The 23,546-nt window shown below is 40.3% G+C and overlaps 1 protein-coding gene across 2 annotated transcripts; it reads left to right on the top strand.

Moving 5' to 3' along the window:
* Positions 1–2,787: 2,787 nt before the first annotated feature.
* On the top strand, positions 2,788–17,656 carry spock3 (SPARC/osteonectin, cwcv and kazal like domains proteoglycan 3). Of its 2 annotated transcripts, XM_022758516.1 has the most exons (12): positions 2,788–2,880; positions 3,043–3,165; positions 11,309–11,317; positions 11,424–11,463; positions 13,536–13,644; positions 14,281–14,389; positions 14,550–14,658; positions 14,873–14,986; positions 15,112–15,333; positions 16,133–16,195; positions 16,315–16,452; positions 16,812–17,656. In XM_022758516.1, exons 2-12 carry the CDS (start codon positions 3,043–3,045, stop codon positions 16,967–16,969), a joined length of 1,194 nt encoding a protein of 397 aa, XP_022614237.1. In that variant the 5' UTR covers positions 2,788–2,880; the 3' UTR covers positions 16,970–17,656. The 2 variants fall into 2 exon arrangements, with proteins under 2 accessions (XP_022614237.1, XP_022614239.1); XM_022758518.1 differs by lacking the exon at positions 11,309–11,317.
* Positions 17,657–23,546: the final 5,890 nt, after the last annotated feature.

Here is a 23,546-nt window from a genome sequence, read left to right as displayed (position 1 = left end):
TTTGGAATTAGATTTTGGAGGATGTCATGTTTGGATGGTACACATACTTTTGACCACAGTGCACAGTGGTGTTTTTAAAATGCTACTATATGGTATTCCATGGACGGCCTCTCTGTTTAGTTTTTTTTTTTTCTAATTATGCTGATTAAATTCCTTTGGTACACTCACACTAATTCTCTCTTGATGGATTTTCTACTTACTTTTACCCCAATCTCTCTCACCTCATCTCCCTCTTTCCTCCATTTCCTCCCTCCCACCGTCTCAGTGAGCAGGTGCACAGTGACAGAGTCACTGGGCTGTGAAATCCCCGCTCCTTGAGACACGTGTCATGCCTCTCCTGTCCAAATACACACACACACACACACACTTACACACACACACACATTATGTTGTTTTTGTCCTATTTTTCTTCAACTCCTTCCTTTTTCCGTCCTTTTCTCTGCGGCCTGCGTAGCAATCGAGTCAACAATGTGTGATGTTCATGAATTTACTTAGCAGAGGAAAAAAAAAGGAAAATTAAACTGGAGAGGAGGGAAAAATCTATGCAGAGTTTCATTAAGCAACAACAGAAGTTTGTGTGTGTGGGCATGCTTGTGTGGATTTGTGTGTGTGTGTGTGTGTGTGTGTGTGTGTGTGTGTGTGTGTATGTGTGAGCACTCTGTGTGTCTTTCCTGCATATGTCTCTGACCACATCTACATCTTTAATGTCTGAGACTGAATAATGTATGAACCCCCTGGGCTGGAAGACACACACACACACACACACACACACACACACTCAAAACACCTCTTTTACCATTTCCATTTGCACAAATGTCATAAAACAGTTAGCTGTAAAAGAATGTGCACGTCATCCACAGTCCTCACCACCATCTTCACAACTATCTTGTCATAACCAATATCAGACCACATTGTGTTGATGTGAGAGAACAAAGCACGGCACAAAGTAGACCAGCGCCTCCTGCTCTGCGGTTTCTCTACTACCAGTTTCCTGTTTACATGCTGCACACTTCCGGTTGGAATGAACACAGAACTCACATCAAACATGTTTTACTTGTCTGTACCTGTGTGTGCTTCTCTGCAGGTGACCGTTCAGCTGCGTACCCCTCATGGTACTCTTTTTGTGTGTCTCTGTGATGCAGTCGTGCATGCTTCATACTTCTAATTTGACTTTCAAATATCTGCACCCTGTCATCTTTTCCACATGCCCACACACACACACACACACACACACACACACACACACACACACACACACACACATACACAAACATACTCGTCTTTTCTACAGCCTCTTATGAAGATGAAGATGTGAAGCTGAGGTCAAGGTTGGTTTCTACAGCAACTGTGCATAATAACATCCTGACCTGCCTGACCACCAGGCTTCTCTGTGAAGAGCCTGGTAACAATTTGAATATGCTCCAACTTGCTCGCTCCCTCTCCATCTTTGCATGGTTTTTGCTCATTTATTTTCCCATCATCCTCCTCTCTGACCATTTCTTGACCTTGTTCAACTGCTGAATAAATGAGTGGAGAAACATAAAGATAGTTTAATGTAGGGCACTGAGGGTTTAGTGATGGAAATGATGTGAACCATGTTCTATGGCCCTTGATATCACAAGGTTTCAGTGTAGTTTACCACAGGAGATTTTCACCTGCTTGTTAGACAGCACTCTCCACCAACATCTTTAAAACAGAGATGTTGGTGGAATCTTTTGGAAGAATGGTGTTTCTTTCCTCCAGTTGAGCTCTAGAGACCTGCAGAATCTGCAGCATTGAAGCGAGTTCTGTTTATTTCTTTGACACCCACGACGAACTAGCAACTCTCAAACATACAAGAAGAATTCCCTGGAGTCTATCTGTGTGCCAAATCTACAGCAAAAGCCCCTGTGGTGTCATGTTGAAGCCAAGTACAATCAAGTACAAATTTTCCCTCTTGAAACACACTCAACCATTCTGAGGAGGAGGAATGTTTTTTGGGACTTGCATGTCCCAGAAAGGACTAACTTAACAGGGAACAATTCCACCCACCTCCACAAATCATCCAGAGTGGGCCATTTAGGTGCATTTCTGATGGAAACCATGTTATCTTGTAGCATCAATTTACAGTCCTGGGCTAACTTCTGCCAGGAATGTGAGCAAAACTCTTTCATGAGTCACTACTGTATAAACAAGCCTGAGCGACTCCGGTGTGATGGTTGTAACAGAGCAGAAACAGAGAGATAATAAGAAAATAAAAATAACACAAGCACATGCTCAACACTATTTTTTTTTCCTATGTGAGTTTACATTCTCTCAGCAATACATCATAATGAGTTAATGGTGACTTTTTATTGTTGTTTTATTGTTGTTTTTGTTTCTTTTGTTGTTGTTTTTTGTGCATGCGATCTGTGAAAGATTGCTACAACCTTCTATATTTTTGCTGTGATATGGATCCCTCTAACCTTTATCAAAGGATTGCCCCGTTTCTTTTTCACAAGAGGTAATCAGTGGGAAACACTTAAGCGGTGGCCTGATAACAGCCCACAGCGAGCCATCAGGACCGTTTCCACTGCACTGAGAGGCAGAGAGAGAGAGAGAGAGAGAGAGAGAGAGAGAGAAAAAAAAAAATAGAAACAGCGCAGGGCCCGCGCACGGTGCCATGCGCAGTCCCGTTTTCTGCTGCGCACAGAGGGGGAGAGAGAAGAGAGAGAGAGAGAGAGAGAGAGAGAGAGAGAGAGAGAGAGAGAGAGAAGAGAGAGAGCGTGTGTGTGTGTTCGTGTGTGTGTGTGTGAGAGAGACGAGAAGAGAGAGAGAGAGAGAGAGAGAGAGGGCTGCTATTACTAGTGACAGAAAACGGCAGCGAGCACATACAGTCTGGAGAGCAGCTGATGCGACAAGGTAGGACGGAAAACACCTTCGCATCATTATATTCAGTGTTGATGATCAGTGTCCTTCAGCTGATGTGATGTACATTGTACTGCCTTTGTTTTCAACGCGATTGCGGCGTCCTGCAGCCTGATCTCCATGTCCTCTCCCCGTGCTGTTGTTGTGTGTCCGCAGATGCTGAGCGTCGCCTTGCTGTGTGTGTGCGCCTTCGCCTTTGGACACGTCTCCGCTCGCTCCGATAGCGGCAATTTTTTTGATGATAAGTGGCTCGCTGAGAGATGGGATAAATTCAGAGATGTGAGTAATATTTATGGATTATATTATTAACGCCCCCCCCCCCCGATTATCTCATTTACACCCCCCGCTAGCCTATACCCCCACCCCCCACCACCCTCTTCTCTCCCTATAGCCACCTTCGCTGGTTTTGTGATCATGCGCTCCTCGTTTTCTCGTTGTGTCCAAGCGACGCGTCACGGGGCCCGTTGTGGTGTTTGTCACATGTTCAATACACTAATGATACCGGGATGATCACCGCCTGTGAATGTGTTTTCGCGATAGCAGTCCCCGCTTTACTGAGATAGCTGAGGCCTCTGAAAAACACACATCGCCTAGCTGTCCGAGAGGCACCACTGAGTCCCCGAAAGGGGCCTAATTATGTGCAGGTACAAGGGAGGGAGTCCGCAGCAGCGAGGCCTGGATGTGCTGTTTGGTCAGGAATAAACACCTGCTAGAAGGTGGTGAAGAGCAAACCAATGGAGAGTCAAGACCGAGTATTGTGTGTGTATGTGTATGTGTTTTGTTTTTTTCAGTCATTGTATTCATGTCTGTGTGTATTAGTCTCAACTGGGAATATAACAGCATATAAACACAATGATAGCCTTCAAAGACCAAAAAGTAGAGCAAGTCCACTGTTAACTGTCCACTGTTCCTGTGGGAATTTTAAAGGAATATTATAAGATGTCTCAGTGGCTATGTATACATATGTCTCCCAGTGGTCTCCTCTCTCAACCAGTACAGTAGTGATTGTGTTTGAACTGATCTGGTTTATTATGCTGCTGGTGAGTGTCTTCACTAGCGAACTTCAACAAGGTGCTGTCAGCCACCATTACCCTGACATGTTTATATAAGGCCACTTAGTGCAGTAATGCTGCCGCTGATTGTCATGACGCATACCATACAGCCTCTGATCATGTAGCAGGGCTGCCAGAATTAATGTAGTCATGCTTTCTGGTGTCGTATAGATTCCTTTTATCTATTAATCATCAAGCTTTCAGTAGAAAAGTATTTAGTTTTGCTGTAGTGTGGCCTTTAACATATAGTTGGGCTTTGTAGATTCTTTAATATGTTTATTAGGGAATAATAAGATACATATTATTGCAGATGAAAGACATTGGAGATCAGTACTTGGACGGTGCTGCAAAAACAACAGGGTTAACATAATGCACAAGAGATAATACACTTTTCACTCACACTTGCTTTAATGAGTGATTTTACCTCCATGCTGAACACATGCAGTAGATATTTCTTGGGATTAGAATCCCTGATACATTTGGTGTCAAAGAGAGAGAGAAAAACATGAGCAACATTCTTTATCATTTTCAGATATTAGGGTACTTACTGTCTTTTTCTTAACCTGTAACAGGCTTTTTCTGTCGCTCACTTTCCCTGCCTGTCACACTTAAGCGTGTGAATCCATCAGCTCAGGTGGACCCACGTGATGCACCTCAGGTCCAACTATTGGATTTGGATTATGCAAATAGGGTGTCAGGACCGAATGCTTGTGAGGGAATGTGATTGGCCTTGTGCTGTGCTATTTAAGATGAGCTGAACTCTTTGCGATATATACAGTAAGACAAAGATTGTGTGTGTGTATGTGTTTGTGTGTGTGTGCTAGAGAGAGAGAGCTGAGAGAGCTCTGTGACTGTTTTATTGCAAAAAGACGTATATAAATACCCCAGAATGAGATAGACAGATAGATAGATACCTGAGAGGGAGGTACAGTAATGAGAGTGAAAAGCAAAGATGAAAGAGAGTGGGATGATTGGCAGTGAGCTGAAGGCTGTGTGTGTATTCATATCTGTGTTTTAACCTTGAGGCTCAGGCATTAGAGATTGAGGTGGAGTGCAAAAGCATTATGTGCTCTATATGTACAGTATGAGTATGTCTTTTATTTACTGTTTTAGTGCTGTGTCCCAGTCTGTCAATGTGCAACTGTGTGTTTTTGCATTATATCACATAGAAATCAATCAATACTGTATATGAATCTATTCAACTACATGACAAAAGAAGCAGCTACAGACTGCCTCGTAAAGTCTATAAATGTTTTTCAAGCAGTTCAAACTTGGCCTAGTTTTAATGTAAGAGTTTACTACGTGGTAATGTATGCATCACTAAATTGGGTGCACCACAAAAACAAGTTCTTACATAGGGATAAGTCATTACTGCTAGGTTTAGCCTGAGTTTTGTAGCGAACTGAGCCCACGGTAAAAGCTAATGATATCTTGCCAATACATTGTATACTATGTTAGCTTTACTCATTCAGAGAGAAGAGTAAAAGATGTAACGGGACATGGTTGAAATGTCTGACCTGACGCTTGATGAAAATGCTCTTTATTAATGACATTTACTTGGAAGCTTTTAACTTACACAAAAAATGATATTGCTACACAATACTTCAAATTTAAACATCATGTTCATCAACCAAATGGCCAATACCATTAGTTAGTTGGACTGTGATAAATATGTTTCCCAGCAATCAATTTACCCATTACCTAAGTCTTTAGTAGCTGAGAAATTTCTTAAAGTTTTAATGGTTCAACACGATTTAGCAGATCACTAGTTTTAAACAAGCTAGTTGCTTTTAGCTTGAGCTTAGTTAGGCCTTTATGCACAAACTTATACTGGAGCTAATAATGACTCTTGATTTCAGAAACAATCTATTATGTGATTATTTATTGTGGCAGTAGTCTGTAATCTTAGTTTTTAAATGAAAGTCTTTAGTTGCACTCAAATCTATTATTCTACTATCTTAATCCTGCAACTACTGTGAATATTCATAATTGTACATTTTTCTCAACCTAATACGCCTACTGTTTTAAACTTATGTATTGGTATTCTATGCCAAACCTAGCTTAACTGTGATTTGAAATTTGCATTTTAGGCATGTACTGTCACTTTCATCTTTCAGTGGGAGCCATAAGTGGGTCTCCTGCTAAGTGCACTAGATAGGATCTTGGCCACTGATGTACTGTAAGACCTGTTAGGATGGGCTGGAGCAGCCTGGGGCTGTCTTTCCTGCACCGGTGCCATCTCAGTTTTTTAGACATTCTGCTCTGCTTGCTGGACCTTGGCTAGCTTAGCACTGGCACAGAGTGAAAAGATAGGATGAGGAGGAAGGTATATTTGACAATGAAAGGAAAAACACAATGAATGATGTGTGATGGTGTGTGTGATGCTTAATTGTATGGTATATGAGTAAATTAACTGCTTGTTTAGACCATCCTCATTAGAGCAGATTATGCTTTTTCATCCTCTCCTCTCCTCTCCTCTTCTCTCTCTTTGTCTGTTTTTACCGTGCATGTCTGTCCTGTGTTGTTTGTGTTGTGAAGGGTGAATGATGTAGGGAAGGTAGAGAGCTTGAGGCCTTTTCCACTTCAAAGCACCTCAGTGTGGATTTGTGTGTGTTTGTGCATGCATGCATGCATGCGACAAGCTTGAGCAAGACAAGCAGAGCCAGTACAGTGAAAACATGCACGTATTTTTCCTGTTTAACGTTAGTGGGGAGAGAGCAAGGAGCCAGGAAAGGGAAGGAAGTCATTAGGACACAATTAGGAAGGATAAAGCTGTGAAAATCTGAAGTAAAGGTAAGAAAAGTGGATGTCAGAAACAGCATTCATGGGGACCTGTTTATATGGACATGCAGCCAAAACCACACAAAATTAATATGCACTGTAGGATTGAACGACATACAAAAAAAATATTATATAATACATATTGTGATTATTTTTGACAGATATTGTGATTGTGATATGAGTCACAACTTTGAAAAATTGTAAAAAATGATGATGATGTGATTATTGCTGGGGTCTGAACCAAAACAAGCATGCTCACCTATGTCTGGAGAATATGATGTGTAGGCCGGTGCATCTCTGTAGCACCACAGTGCTTCATTTCTAATGGTATGTTGAGGCACATTTTACCTTCAGCAAAAAAGCAATTTGGATATTGCATTTGCCATGTTGCGATTTTGATAATATTTTGATTAATTGTTCAGCCCTAATGCACAGTAGCAAATTAGGATGTTAGCCAACAGAGCTGAACACACACACGGTTGTGTATATTTGTGCACATGAGGGGAAAAGTCTGTTATAACTGTGAGGGAGAGAGAGTAACAGAGGTGGAAAGAGATGGAAAGATAAATTGAAAAGTTGCTATTTTTAGCGTACACTCAGGAGGCCATTAGACCTATTGTTGAATTTTAGGTTTTCTGTGGTTTTCGGAAAAGTGGGTGGCTGGTTGCATGTGCAGTGAAGTGCACATCCAGTTATTTGATGTTTTGTAGTGCTGACAGATTCTGGCACTACAGTCAGTGTTGTGGTGATAAGTTTGTTTGTTTGTAGAACTGTGTGTGTGTGTGTGTGTGTGTGTGTGTGTGTGTGTGTGTGTGTGTGTGTTTGTGCACGTGCATATGTGTGTGTTTTGTGTTTTAGTGCGCTTCTGTGTTTGCGTGTATCTGTTGATTCCATTAAGGAATCAGACCGCAAGCACTTTTGTTGTCTTGACTGGTCTAGAGGGCCTGGCCCCATTAATGCAATGTTCTCATTATTCAGTCTCCACAGTCTGCATTGCTAGAAGGGAACCATCCTGAACAGAAAAAAAAAGTACCTCGCTATTTGGCTTTATCTTTGTTAAGTTTCAAAAATACAGGCTCTTTTCTTATTTAGATCTTGCAGTATTTAATGTGCGTAATTCCAAATCTGAAGAGAAGGTACATACGGTCAGAAAGGGCAGCAATCAAGGACAAGAGGGAGAAACTAATTTGAGCTGAGAAAAAGCAAGAGCTGACCCTTTTCACCTTATAGAGGCCAAAGAGCAAGATAGACGGACACTCCTGACAGTTAAAGTCATGCTTTTTGAAAAACTACTAGGCTCCTGTACACATAGATATCCAAAGATCCCCATTAAGACCTGCATAATCATCTCAGGCTAGTCGAGTTGTGTGTTTTACTGTGAAAAGGTAATATGCAACCTTTCAAAGTATAAATTGAATAGTATAGATTATAGATTCAGCAACAGTTAATATGAAATGTTTGAGTCAAGTAACTGTATATGCAAGAAAAAAAAAGAAGAAAACGTGTTTCACTGTCATGAAATGCAGCTCAGTAACTCTGTCATTGCGTCTGTTTCCTCAGCGAGTGACAATACAGGAAACAAACATTACTGAATCTGCACCTCACATACATAACAAGTTCAAGGTCTAAATGTACTTCAGCTTCCTGAGGAAAAATTGAAAGCTTGTTGAATAAAAAAAAAAAAAAAAAAAACTTGTATACTGTGCTAGACTGCAATGAAGCAATGCAGGAAGATAACTAACCTATATAACCTAATTTCAACCAGCACTGAATCTTTCTAACACTTTGCAGACCTGAGGACAACACTTTAGTTTGCTCCAACATTTATACCAAAGACAATCTGAACTAGTACTGAGCAGTATAATATACTGTAGTATTGCATCTTTATAAATACGTAAACCCCTGTTTACTCACTTAGAACCTTTAACCTGCACAAATGCCCACACACACTTCCTGCCCTGCCAGTGCTGAAAAGTAGGTACTTTCACCATCACTTTTTCTGGTAGATCTGCAACTGTCACTGTATTACAGGATCCATGTTACGATTGTATCTCATACCTGATGAATTCCATTTCGATCTACCAAAGTGAAACAAGCGACAACTAAAAGCACTGTTAGGGCAAAGACTGAGTTGTGATTTGAATGATTCACACCTCTATACGCCTGGCTGATTGTTTTTAAGTGTTCACTTGTAAAAGACCTTTTCAGAAGCACATTCAGCTTTGCGGTTCTTTATTTTCTTACTGCAAAACAAGTGACAACTGCTTTATAATTGTTGTTACTATGGCCTCCCTGTGTCGTGACTGATTCACAATTCATATCTCTTCTGTTTCTACCCACAGTGGCATATACTGTAGCATAAATAATAGAAATTATTGAACCGTACACCAAAGAAAACCAAAGGTAGATGAATTCAGAGCCTCTTGGACAGTGTTCCCACTGCTGGTTCTGAATTTTACCTTTAATTTGCATTTGATACATCCTGTTGGTGGAGATTTGCACAACATCACAATGTGCAAATCTACAATACAGAGCTTTTATTGGGTGGATAAAACACTCATCTCTGTGCAGACTCACAGTGGGATTTATCCTGAGAAGACTTTTTTTCTCCCCCTACTTCCCTCCTTTTTCCTATTTGTTCTGGCATATAGAACGGAATGAGTCAACACACACACACACACACACACACACACACACACACACACACACACACACACACACAGTGCACCAGTGAATACACAAACATACACACCACAACACACACACACACAGTGAATACACACATTAAAAGACAGAGAGACAAATAAAGCTAGAGAGAGAGAAAGAGAATATCTTGTTTTCTGACTTACTATAAATGACTAGTTGCCAAAGCTATGTGTGTGCGCTTTCAAGTAGTATTTTGATAATAAAAATCTACTACTAAACCAGAAAATTGATAGTAATCAGTGAATTAGGCAAGTAGTTGTGTATTTTTAGGCAAAGTTATTGTACTGTTGACTATTTTGGTAAGGTAACTTTGTTTTGTCATTTACTTCTAAAGCCAATTATCAGACTGTGGGGACAAAAGTCAGTTGACGGAGGCGTAATGTGCTGATTTGCCTCCAGCTGGGAACTAAGAAGAAAAAAAAACATGAGACCCACAAGGTTAACCAAGATTAGGGTAAGACTTGGGGTTACAGGCAGGTTACGTGACTGCAAGTCAACGGTATACTTCTTAAGTGGCAAAAACAAGTGTGTGTGTGTGTGTGTGTGTGTGTGTGTGTGGTCATGAGTGTAAGTGAATGAAAAAAAAGATGAGATAACAGATGAGATATAACAAGATAAGGTTATCATTGTGATGGAATGAGGGAGAAGACTCTGCGGTGTCTTTCTAACCAGAGAAAGAAATGAGAGGAAAGCTGACGTGAGCTCTCTGAATTCAGACTGAGGATAAAGCCGCAGAGAAAAAGATGGGCGTGTCTCCATCTTGTCCTTCTATTATAAGATGCCAAACCACTCGGCTCTAATGTATGCATTCCTTACTTAGACTGTGAGAATACATCCATATGCAAGGGACTGAATGGCTTGACTGTGGCAAGGAAGGTTTTAAAACAGTTCACTTTTCAAACCAATGAGGGAATAAAGGAAAGAGCCGTGTTACATGGGCCACATTTCACTGCAAGTAATACACATTTTCCAGGAATATCCTGTATTAAGCCACAGTGTAGTTTTCCGATTAAATGCGTTTCTTATTTGGCTCTACAGTATATTTAAAGACATATATCAATGTTGTGATGCACTGAAGAACTTATTCTCACTCTAAAGCAACTTCTTTGAGCTTTTGATAACTCGGGTTGACAACGCTTGTCAACTGAACATGAGTTGTTTTAGTGTTAATGAGGAACAGACGCATCTTACAGTAAATTAGATTCCAAAACATCATATTTATGTTTTTCTGCTCAACTGCACAATACAGATTTTACTGGCTGATCATAATTTAAATCTTAAAAGGTTTTTGTCAGACATAAGCCTGACATTAAATCCTAGTTAACTTACACTGAAAGCTTTAAACCCTTCACTTAACTGTAAATAGCTAAAGACATTAATTTTTCTTTTTGAAAGCATGTCACAGTCAGTAATTGAAATCCACTTCAAATTGCATTTTTTGGAACCTGAACCTAAACGTGAAAAGCATTTACTAAAAATGTCAATCTGTTCAGCTGTTAAGAGAGCCTCCCTCTGTTGTATGTGCATATGCCATGTATGGTATATACACACAATTCCATTTGGTGGTATAAGGGATGAGCAGTACATGCACACGCGTACACACGCACACACGCACACACACACACACACACACACACACACACACGCACATACACGCCTTGTCACACTTTTTTCACACTTTTTTGCACACGACAGCAGAGTTGCTGTCAACACATCAGCGTTGTCTGGACTAGATATATATGCATGCACCATGTGTTTGTAATTCACAGTGTGTTGGTGTGTTTCCATCTGTTTATTTCATTATGCAAAGTTTCCACTCAAAAAGACAAACCTAATGAAAATGAATTTCTTGTTCTCTGTCTCCGTAATGCTTTCTCCTAAAGGAAGTGGAGGTTTGTATGACTGCTTAATAGTCTTGTATCTGTCATGTATTATTTACTCTAGGTGTCAGGTGAACAGTGTTTTCATGATTTCATATATTGGTTAACCCTATTGTAGGAGCCTGGAACATGGACTCCATCCAAGCCCTTCGATCAAGGTGAGTGTGACTGAGAGAGCTGGTTCTTCTGTGATTTAAAAACACACATACACACACACACACACACACACACACACACACACACACACACACACACACACACACACACAGACACACACACATGCACACTAGAAAGGACAAAGAGAAGTTATACCACTTCCAAAGCTGAACAATATCAATAGAAAATGTTTAGTTAAAATGTTTAATCTACATATGGATATGTATCTGCATCAAAATATACACAGTGATGGTGATTGGCTGGCTGTGGTCATGATATTTGGAGAATAGATCAGGGCTGGTTGAGCAAGAGCTGTACAAAGTTACACAGTGAGTCACACTTATTGCCACTGAGCTATGGCCACTTAAATGTATTATGGTGCCCAAAATGCCGCCCACAGGTGAATTACCTTCAAATTTAGCAGAATTGCTCAAAGTCAGTATGTGCATGACACTACATTTGTTTTTTATTTGTATAATGCATTTAAGAATTATGGAAATTGACTTCAAATAGGTCATGCCAGGAAAAATTTGGCAACCAGTTATAGGAACACAGTGTGACATATCAAAAAAAAAGTTTCTTCCAAATATGTTATGCATTAAATTCAGTTAAGAGTGGATGAAACAGAAGAGCAGCAGTTGAAACACAATTTACAAATTTAATGTAAGAGTCATGAGCAAAAAAGTTAAGTGCTTGACAGATGCCACATGATCATGCCATCCATCTCTAAAAATCAAATCACTTGTTTCTTGGTGCAAGGCCTAACTCACCAAATTTCATTGAAATCTGGTGAGCATTTCTTTTTACATTAGATTTACCTTCCTCAAACAATCATGTGTCTCACTTAAATGTTGTCTATTCCCTGGAATTTAGATGCTTTAAAACATGTTGCTTGAAATGTGGTGACCAATTAGCATCAAGACTTAGCGGCAGTAAGATAAGGACAGTGAGGAGTTCATGTCAAATACAGTACTTTTTTTTTGTGCAAACATTTCACATTCAGACAACTTTACAAAATGTCGTATGTTTATGAACGTCTGTTATTTTGTAGCCATCACTGATTCTTTTCACTTCACCAAGCAGTCGATCTATGTAGCGAACATCGACAAGGCGATTTTCTATTCTTCGATCCGCTTCATTTCTCGTAGTATTACAGACTGTGATAAGCTCATACACACATCCAGACACACCAGGACATGAGCACATTCACTCTCCCTTATCGCTGTATCCTCGAACACACTCGCACATGCCTTCCACACACACTCACACATGCACACACACAGACATGTCGGGGAAACAATAGCATTAGATAGTGCGTTGGAGGATGGAGGCAGGATAATCTGCCAAAGCTGCTCAGGGATTACAGTAAGGTTCTTTAGAGCAGAGGTCATACACAAACTGTTCTGAGATCAGCTGAGGTTCTTAGATCGTGCTCATAGGTGCCGATCTGGATACTGACGAGTGGTCAGTAACAGCTAGCTTGTCTTTGACAACAAAGATCACACCCTCTGCCTCAGATTCAGATCTAAAATCCGCTCTTACCTTGAAAGCCCAATGTGGCTCTCAGCTGTGGGATCTGATACCAGATCAGTTTGAGGATCTCAGGACAAGAGCACACAGGGGGACTGGCACTTAGCGCAGGCTGATGTAAGGTCAGAAGACACCTCTATAACCAGTTCCATCTGTTTTTAGCTGTGAGGATACTTAACGGTATTATGGCTTTGAGTACAGCGTGAGAGAGACATTGGCAGTATAGTGTAAGAGATTGTGGCTAGACCTAACACACACACACACACACACACACACACAGATCTCTAACACATGTCCACATCACTTGGATCTGTTGAAATGAAAGGAAATACATGCTTTAACTAGGAATCATCTATCTAGAATTTCAAAGAACAAAAGCAAAATATAACCTGGGGACATTTCCTCTCTGTCTGTGTTCATGGGCTCAGTCTTTCTAGGAAGCTCTTCAAATAGGGAGGCTACACCTTGGTCACGCACACATGAGCAGTACACATATATACACTTAAAAGAGTTCTCATACAATATGGATGTTTGGTGTTTTTAGGCCTTGATCCAGCCAAGGACCCGTGTCTGAAGATCAAATGCAGCCGCCACAAGGTGTGCGTTGCTGAGGATTATAAGACTGCCAATTGTGTCAGCCAGAGGAGAGTTAGGTAAGAACACAATCACTCACAATCACTTTCCACTTCTTTTCTCCTCCCTCGTTTTTCTCCCTTGTTTTTTTTTTTTTTTTTTTTTTTGCTCACTTCTCCAGGCAGCATGATAAGCAACAATACCAGAGAGATGGCTGTTTGTCTGTTTTTCCAGCTGGACTACTGGTTGCCCAGCTCTCTTGTGACTGTTGTGTGACATTACTGTTTAGTCCAATTACCCCAGCATTGGCACTGCCTTACAACGGACACAAAGTCCTGCCAAGTGATATGAATGGGCTTTGTATGCGTGTGTGTGTCTGTCTGGGACACTGCAGACTGGACAGAGGACAGTAACGCCATACTGACCTCATTTCCCATTCTTAGCAACAACACAATTATGGCTACACATTGCAAGCAAATCGGAAAATAATCACATATAAATCCTAAATCCTTGTCTCATTTCAGAAATTGATGTAAGAACAAGACAATAAATCACAGCTACAAAATGCTAGCAAAACATTGGCTTTGAATGAAGCACAGAAGAATAAAGAGTGCATGTCGACGAAGGACACAGCTTCATTTGTAATTGTTTCATATGCATACAGTGAGATGTTTAGTGCTTGTGTGTGTGTGTGTGTTTTTGAATCTCCTCTCTAGTTTTAAAGATGCCAATTTGTACCAGAGTCCAGGGTCAAAGTGCAAACCCTGCCCCGTGGTTCACCCCTCTCCCGTTTGTGGAACCGACGGCCACACCTACTCCACCAAGGTACACATGCTCGCACTATCACATCATCTCTCGCTCATAATAGAAACATCTGAGCCCACGAGTCCGATTTTTTTTTTATTTCTTGATGAGACACACATCCTGATTTTACTCTCACTTCTGCTTCATGCCTTCTGTCTCTGTCTCTGTCGCTCTTGCTCAGTGTAAGTTAGACTACCAGGCGTGCATCACAGGAAAGAAGATCGCTGTGAAGTGTTCTGGCATGTGTCCGTGCCCCTCTCAGCCTGAGCAGAGTTCCGCAGAAAAGAAAGGTACAAATCTCGGCACGCGTGACTGAACACTGCAAGCAAGGGTACTTTGCAAAATAAACAGCAAATTCTTCTTAATTAAAAAGTCTTCAGTGACAAATTCCAGGGCAGCCATGCTGCGCTGTAGCTGACTCTGACTTCTCATCTACATAAGGGAGTAGAGGGACAATAAAGCATCACTTTATCATCATTAATCATTACTGTTATTATTCCTCAGTGTGCAGTGAGTCGGACCTGAAGGAAGTGGTGAGTCGTCTGAGAGACTGGTTCAGAGTGCTGCATGAGAATGGCAACCACAAGAGAGTCAAGATCCAGAAGCCAGAGAAGAACAGTGAGTCACATGACATTAGCATAAGTCAAGAAAAAAACAAGAAAATAGACGCATTTCCTCATGCATCAACACACTCACACTTACTCTTCAGACCTTTCTACATTTACCCTGTCTTCTGTCTGCAGAGTTTGAGGTAGGGGCATCACCTATTTGTAAGGATCCTCTGGGCTGGATGTTCTCTCGCTTGGACACAAACTTCGACCTCCAGCTGGACCAATCAGAGATCAAGAGCCTTTACCTGGACAGGAACGAGCCATGCTCCGATGCGTTCTTCAAGTCCTGCGATACACATGCAGACAAAGTCATAACCAGCTCTGAGTGGTGCACATGCTTCCAGAGGTACACAGGTGCGGTATCCACATGCACTCACATGCAAATCCAAAAACACTTCAAATGCATTCACACCCGGAAATACACAATACGTGCAAACACAGCTGCTGCCCAGCTTTCTGGTTTTATTTTGACCTACTATACGTACCATAGTTGTCGTCATAGATACAGTTTTCCTGTCATTATCAACATTAAGGGTTTTGCCTACATATAAAGTGGTTTAGATCATTTGGCTTAACTGCTGGCTTGTTTACAACCTGTCTGATCTTTTTTGCCCTGTCAGACTTCACTGTTCCAATGTCACCATTTTCCCAGATTTCAGCAATTACTTTGAGCCCAGTGATGTCAATACCAATGGAAATCATGGCCAAAGTTGAAAAAAGTTGGATCAAGTTGCAATAAACCGGAACTTTTCTCTCATTTATAAACTTATAAACTTCTCCTGGCATAGAAATAATACCTATAATACCTTCCAGCCAATCAGCATGTCATATTCTCCCTTGACATGTACAGAATACATTACCCCAATCTGTAATATACAATAAAATGCAACACAATACAATAGAATGCACTGCATTGAAACACTATTGTGCGAGACCCAGGATGCGAAATTAGTTTTTTTTTTGGTCCTGAAGAAACAGCATTTACTGATGAGTCACCAGCGCTGCACTTGTAAAAGCAGAGACAGCAGGATAACAAACATCATGACAAAAGCAGAAAGTACACAAAAGAGGCAAAGTTCACACAAACAGATGCATTCGCAGAACAGCAGACTTCTGCAGTTTGTTACCAGAGTCCCTTGTCTCTTCTTTTCAGATTCCCCTTGTAAAGCAGAGCTGTCCAGTATCAACAAGAAGCAAGCAGGGAAGAAGCTCCTTGGTGAGACACACACACACACACACACGCACGCACGCACGCACGCACACACACTCACACACTCAAATGGGCGTTACCCTGACTCACTGTGTGTGTCTGTGTGCTTTGGCTTGTATGTGTAGGCCAGTATTTGCCGTCCTGTGATGAGGAGGGCTACTACAGGTCCCACCAGTGTCACAGCAGTAGTGGACAGTGCTGGTGTGTGGATCGCTATGGCAATGAGGTGGCTGGTTCACGCACCCATGGCCCCGCAGACTGTGGTAGGTAAAACACTGTGGAGAACAGAGAGTCTATGTGAGAGTTTGTGTGTTTGTGTAAAAGAATAAAGAGATGCAGCGTGATTTGCAGTTAAAGCATCAAAGCATTATTAACTCTCTTTTTTGTTTTGCATGAAATCTCTTACTTACCACAATGCATTTGGATCATAAAACTATTAAATTTAGCTGTTTCTCTGATGCGTTAAGCTAAGCTTACCAGCTGATGGCTATATTTACTGTACAGGCATGATAGTGGTATTCATGCTCTCATCCAACTCTCCGCAAGAAAGCGAGTAACTGCATTTCCCACAATGTCAAACTATTTCTTTAATCATAAGTTTTGGTTTCATTTCTGTCCCTAGGTGTGATTTTGGAGTCTTCTGGAGACCTTGGTAGCGGAGACTCGCTCTTTACCGATGATGATGAAGATTCGTTTGTCCTCAACGACCAGGCTGGGATGGACGATGAGGACGATGAAGATGAGGATGACGATGACGACAATGACGAGTACCTGTCGTAATTTTAAAAAAAAAAGAAAACGAAAAAAAAGAAAAAAGAGAAAACTGTTTTTTTTGGTCAAACTGCACGTTTCTAGGTGACTCCCCAGGCAGATACTTAATCGTACTAACAGCCTCTGGACTCCTCTCTGTGTATTGTTTGTTCATAATTTAAAAAAACAAAAAAAAAAAAAAAACAATACTCCTGGCAAATGTTTATGATTTCTCTTCCTGTCTAAGTATAAAATATGATTGGTTAATGGCACTTGTTCACTTACGTGCCAGCCAACCAGAGAATATGACAAGGACTACCTTCGACAACCACTTCGGTGCTTTGGATTTGGTCACTTGTGCAAAGACCTCTCCCTTCATTGGACAGTCCATGTCTTCTAGTGTGTCCTGTCCTTGTGCAGCACTCCGATGCCTGAGTGTGTTGATGCCTGAGGCGCAATGTTAAAGAGATTTCCTCTCCTTCACCCCCCCCCCCCCCCCCCCCCCTTATCCTCCCTATAAAATGCTCCTGTGTATAGGTGGGATGCTGATGATGTAGATAAGAGAATATTGCACTCTTTAGGTTTCTTTTGATCTTGATTTGTAACTGTGACTGTAACTGTGTGGAAAAACAAGATAAGAGTTAGACATGCTTCATTAGGAGAATTAAGGCAAAAAAAAAAGAAAAAAAAAGAGACACAGTGTGAGTTGGATAACAATCAGAACAGACATGCTAGCTGTTTTCACTGAGACACAGATCAAGTCAAATCATCTCAAAGGCACAGCAACAAGGAAAGACAAATTACTGCTTGGTCGGTTGTGTTAGGGGGAAAAAATATTATTATTATCTATTTTTCTAATCCATCGTTGGATGAATACAGAAGATGAAACAGATTTGTCGTAGCATGTCTAATACTGTGTGATGTTGTTTCAGTCTGTAGAACCAGAGGCTAAACCTTTGTGGAACTCAAAAACAGAACAGAGCTTGAGGTTGAGAAATTCCCCCAAGCGTGTACAGATGAAACTACGCTTATATAGTCATAAACTGCTTAAGCCACAAATCTGTGTGATAAAAATGTTTACTGACCTTTAATACGTCAGTGAGCTCAAAGGAGAAGTCGTGGTGTTTTTACATTTTCAGATATATAGTTAAGTCTTGGACCTGAGCGCGGTTTGAGCAAACAGTAACAGAACAAATCTCTTGCACAGTAATAAAACCACAGAGCCATGCAGACCTGTTGATTATGTCTGGCAGGGGATAAAGGGGAAGGTGTGCCTTGTACTGGTGAGGACAGATGGCAGTAGTAGTTGGAGACACATGCTTACTGGACTGACTTAAGCTTGTCATGACACTGCATAAGAGTGGCTTTACTGTCAAGCTCAGATACTTGTTGGGTTTTGGTATGGCTTGTGTTTTGGGTCTCTCTTACAATGGTGTTACATAGGCCATATTTCAGATCAACATAGGATAGCTAGAATGTAGAGAAGCACAGAGATACTTAGCAGTTAAGTAAACACTTAGATTCTGCTGGATTTGAAAATGTTTTATATATTAGTACACTGGCTAGAGGAAGCTTTGGTTTAGACAGCTTTATATGAAAAAAGATGATCATCTTACAGTGTTTTGCTTTTACTTTGTTTCAAAAGCTTGATTTGTACCTGATCTGCTCTAACTACTTATAGTGTATATCTGTCAGGGTTGAAAACTGAAACCCATCCCAGATTTGTGTATTCTTGATAAGTCCTGTGGCTGGTTATGCAGACCTGGGACCTGCTGTACTATATTAATTTTCAATTATTAATCTGCTGTCTGGCTTCATTTTGAATCAAACATCTGTTGAAATTCCATGTTAAGACCTGAAAAGTGCCATTTAACTGTCCAAAAGTCCTTTTATTATCATTATTATTATGATTATTATTTTTTTAATTTTACCCCCCCCCGCTCCCCCCCCTCATTCCTTTTAACTTGGAATTTCAATTCACTTTACGAACTGGAAAACATTTCAGTCTCAAAGTGTGCTGTTTCATGAGTGTGATGACATGCAAATCATTTTAATGACCTCAGACACTGTAGCCACTCTCAGCCAATCACACACTGTCATCACAGCTCTGATAGTGTTTAAAAGTTATGATACAGATGCATTTTTTACAGTGTATGTATGATTTGCTGAAATAAAAGCTATATTGACCAATGTCTGCTTGACTGTGTCATCATGCATGTTACTCAGAGGACAGAATACATGCAGACAGCTCTTGTTGCTGTGCGACTACACACTCCTGTTCTATATCTAATGTTTCAGTTCTCTGTAGCGTGCTTATATTTAGGGAAAGACAGAGAAGTTGCAGGGGGGTTTTCATGTGATAAAAGTTGAGGTCCATACTTGTCTCCCATTTTAAGGTGGACAGCTGTTGTTGAGGTATATAGTTAGTTGACACAACATCTGCCATAAGTGGAAGTTGAAAGTATTTATGCATGACTTCAATTCAAAAGCAGAGAAAGCTGACAGTGGTCAGGAGTGACAAACTCTGCTTGTTTGTAGGCAATGAGTTCAGTGTGCAAGAACATTACTGCATTATGTAGGAGAAGAACAGGTGAATATTTTATGAGTCACAGCCACACCCACACAATACACCATACATGCATGCATACACACAGCACATGCGAGCTCACGTAAATACGTGTAGAGCAAAAATCATACACTAAATAAATTAGTACAGGAAAAAGGTACATTCACTGACCTGGAAAAAAGTTTGTTGCCCTTTATTCGAGGTGAGAACTACAGTTTCTTTTTCTTAAATCCACTCCAGTGTAAGCAGGCTGCAGGAACTCACACAATGCGTAAATGTGTGTGTGTGTGTGTGTGTGTGTATGTTGGCAAAAGAACCTGTCAGCAGCTCCAGATAGGGAAGTCCCTGGGTAAATATCAAATCCTCCGCCTGTATGTGCTGACCATGAAAGAAATGTGGAGAGATACCATCTCACTGGCTAATTTCCACACACAGTGGAGCCTGTTGTTGGAGACAACCCAACAGTAAAAAGTGATCTGCCAGTGTGTGGGGAGACAGACTGACTGAGCACTGATGGGAAATGCCTCAAATTGCAGGAAGCACTTTTGATGTTCGGAAATCAGGTTTCTTGGATAAGCAATGCTCTGTGACGCAGGTTCTTTTATCACTTCCACACTCTGGTGCAGGAGGTATTGTTGCTGTGTGAGGTGTAATCACCTACTGTATGTGTGTTATTAGACATAATATATTATATGATGATAATGATTATGATCCGTGTCATTGCTCTCTAGGGATTTATAACCTCTTTACTCTTTACTGTTTGCACTGGTGGCCTGTTTTCATTGTTCACGTCTTGCTTGTGTACTAAATGTAAGCACCATTGAAAAGGTCTGAGCTGAGCCTCCAGGGCGAGCTGCTGAAGAGGCAATATGGCTCACCTTAATGGTTAAGTCACTGTTGGTCAATACACACTCTGGCACAGACACACAGTGGGCTCATGTTACTGTGCCTGAGTCAGCACTAACAATAGACATCCCTATGCCTATAGCCGTGGGACAGGAACAGGTTTAATGGTTGTAAACTATTTACCAGTTGAATTGGAGCTTTAGACCTTCTGTCATGAAGCAAGTGATTATTTCATACACTTCCTGTGCTGAGAACACTGTAGGATGATATACAGTGTGCATTTTCCAAATGAATAAATAAAATGCACATACACTTCAGAATGTGTGGTTTAAAATATCAAAAAGGGCTCTTAAAACACACATTATATTCATTTAAAATTTATTCAGAGAAGCCACAATAAATTTTAAATTTCCCTGCAGATACTTTGTGTTGTAGATTAAAAACATATGTATATATATATATATATATATATATATATAATTCTGAAAACCCCACAGAGTCCAAAATATGGTGTATTCAAAGAAATCTAATCTCTATGGTATTATTTCAAAATACATAGATGGGGGAAAAATGAAAGGAAAAGAAACCAAAGTGTGTTAGCTGATGTGATTCAGCGCTCCTTGTCATAAATTCATAAAGTGCATTGAACTCTACTGGAGGGATGAACAGTGCTCTTACAGGACATGCCCTCATTTAGTGTTTTGCTGGTGGTAGTGGGAAAGGCTGTCAAGCACATCACCACAAAATCTCTTATAGGTACCTAGAGGACCCCTAAAATCCCCTAAAGACCAGAACATCCTGAGGGCCCACTAGAAACCTTCTGAAGGACTTCCATGACCTCTTTAAAAAACACTGAAACCTCCAAGACTCCTGGAACATTCTGAAGGACTCATTGACCACTAAACCTATCAAATCTACACGTAGAACTTTCTCAATGATCATTAGAACCTCCAAAAGACCCCTAAAAACTCCTAGCGGACTTCTAGAGCATCCTCATTGACCACTACAAACTCCTAAAGGACCACTAGATCCTTTTTAACGACTAAAACCATCCATAGAGCCTCTTCAATGACCACTTAAACCTTCTAAATAACACAACCTAAAGGACCTCTAGAACCTTCCCATCGAACACTAAAACGTCTTAAACAATCCCAAGAACCTCCTCAATAACCACTAAAGCCTCATGAAGGACCCCTAGAACCTTCTTTATATTCTGTAAATAATTCACTGATGTGGTGTCTTAGTAAGCCTCAAGCCAGGTTGTTCCTTTAATTTGTCACCTGTCTGTGTGTAAAAAATGTTATAGAGGATGTGCCTTTCATAAGAAGTGAAAAGTGACTGATTTGGCTCATTAAACTCCAGCCATTAATTCGCAAATGTCTGAGTCTGGCCGCTTTGCTCACAATTTCTGAGTTTTATGGAGGCAGACAGCAGTGCGCAGAGAGAGCTTTCCCATCAATAACCTCTAACTGCTTAGTGGCTTGATTCTTTCCTGGTCAATAGTGGATTGGAAAGGAACAGGAGGGGTTGAGGCAGTAATCTGTACATTAGTAGATTGAGGAGTCACTCATGGGAAAACAGATTTATGTCAGGCCAGTCTAACTCCATGTTGATCATAAACATTTCTAATCTACAAGGTGACTTTAGTAATTTACCTGTAAATTTCATACATTCTAGATACTGTATTTACTTCAGAATGTGTTTACATAGTACTCTTCAACATCTACAAAAAAATCCCAATTGCGTATGTACATGGATTTAAAATATGTGGTGAAAAATAAATACATAGATACCTACAAAAAGATTTGGGTCAGTTGTAACAATACACATACACTTCATCTACCAGTCAAAAGTTTTAGATGTTCATTTTCCAGCTTCTATTTAAATTTACATGATTCAATGACTCAGTGTTTATCAAATTAAAGCACTGAACAAATAAAACAAGATTTTAAAAACAAGGAATAATTTAAGCTTCTTATTTAAACAAATTTTTTTATCAAATTTTTGACTTATCCAGCAGCTGAACACACTCATGGTGTTCTTTCTACAATTGAAATCAAATTCTATTATTTCACAAACCTGCTGCACTTACAGTTTGCTTTGCTTTCACCTTCTAAGTGAGTTCATCCAAAACCAGCTCCATGGGGTGAACTTAAAGGCTTCATTTTCTTCCACTCAAACTCAAACAAAAGTTAACTACCGGTGATGTCATTCAGGGTTTGTCTTTTCGAAATCAAATCAAAATCAAGTCATGAAATATGGAAAGATGTCCAAAAAGTGATGACAAATCAAAATGTCAACCCAATTTATTTATAAGTGGATTCAGAGAACCCTGACCCTATAATTCCTGGTATGAGGTTGTAATATAATTTTGTTTTCATTGTTTTTGAAGGGCATGACATCTGTAGTGCATACACAGTGGAAATGTCAGTCATTTTATGAGATTTGCTGCCCTCAGGTGGTTGAAGTAACTCCTTACAGCTGATTATTTGGAGCAAAGTTGCTCTCTTTTTGTTAATGCCAGCGCTTCATTGTGCAACAGTTTTTCTCAATGAATTCAGTCAGCACACTGTAATCTCTAATTATAATACGTTATATTTTGTGTTAGAGTTGAACTCAGCCTAGAATTAAAAAACAGTTAATTTTGCTGAACAGACTGAAATGTCTTGGGCTGCAGTTTGGGACTGTCAACTGTACTTTTTCACACAAGTTAAAAATCCTTTCCATGGAATTCTATTTCAGCATATGTTAGTCTCCTACACAAGTGATATTATACAAGTATTATACAAGTATATTATATAATTTTACATTTTATGGCAGTAAATGCTGAGATTTTGGAGCAAGGACTCCTACAAACACTCTTTTGTTGAACACGCTAAACTCAAAATATTTAATTCGGGTTCCATTTGTGTATCAATTATATGTTGCACAATATTCTCACTTACTGTGCAGCTTCTTGCAATGAAGATAATGACAAATTTAACATTGTGATTATTTTTAAATGAACTTGCTTCCCCCTGCTGGCTAGAAGTGGGTGATGTAATATGGAGGGATTTCATAGTCACATCAAGGTAGAGATTCAAAGATATGACCTGCAGTAGACTGTGGCTGGAGAGGAAACACTAGATCGTGTTTGATCTATTCTCTGCAGGGTTTTATCAATGTGAACAAAAGATCAAACAATAAAACGCTGTG

This window comes from Seriola dumerili, unplaced genomic scaffold, assembly GCF_002260705.1.
Source record: "Seriola dumerili isolate Sdu_G_001 unplaced genomic scaffold, Sdu_1.0 BDQW01000301.1, whole genome shotgun sequence".
Taxonomy (NCBI): domain Eukaryota; kingdom Metazoa; phylum Chordata; class Actinopteri; order Carangiformes; family Carangidae; genus Seriola; species Seriola dumerili.
Note: the sequence above shows the minus strand (reverse complement) of the source record. Positions and strands in the feature narration are given on the sequence as shown.

Excerpts from the sequence above, each read along its gene's own strand:
- spock3 (XM_022758516.1), top strand. The coding sequence starts at position 3,043 with ATGCTGAGCGTCGCCTTGCTGTGTGTGTGCGCCTTCGCCTTTGGACAC. Across the intron at positions 15,334-16,132 it reads ATGCTTCCAGAGGTACACAG|ATTCCCCTTGTAAAGCAGAG; the intron begins GTGCGGTATCCA and ends TCTTCTTTTCAG. Across the intron at positions 16,453-16,811 it reads CCATGGCCCCGCAGACTGTG|GTGTGATTTTGGAGTCTTCT; the intron begins GTAGGTAAAACA and ends TTCTGTCCCTAG.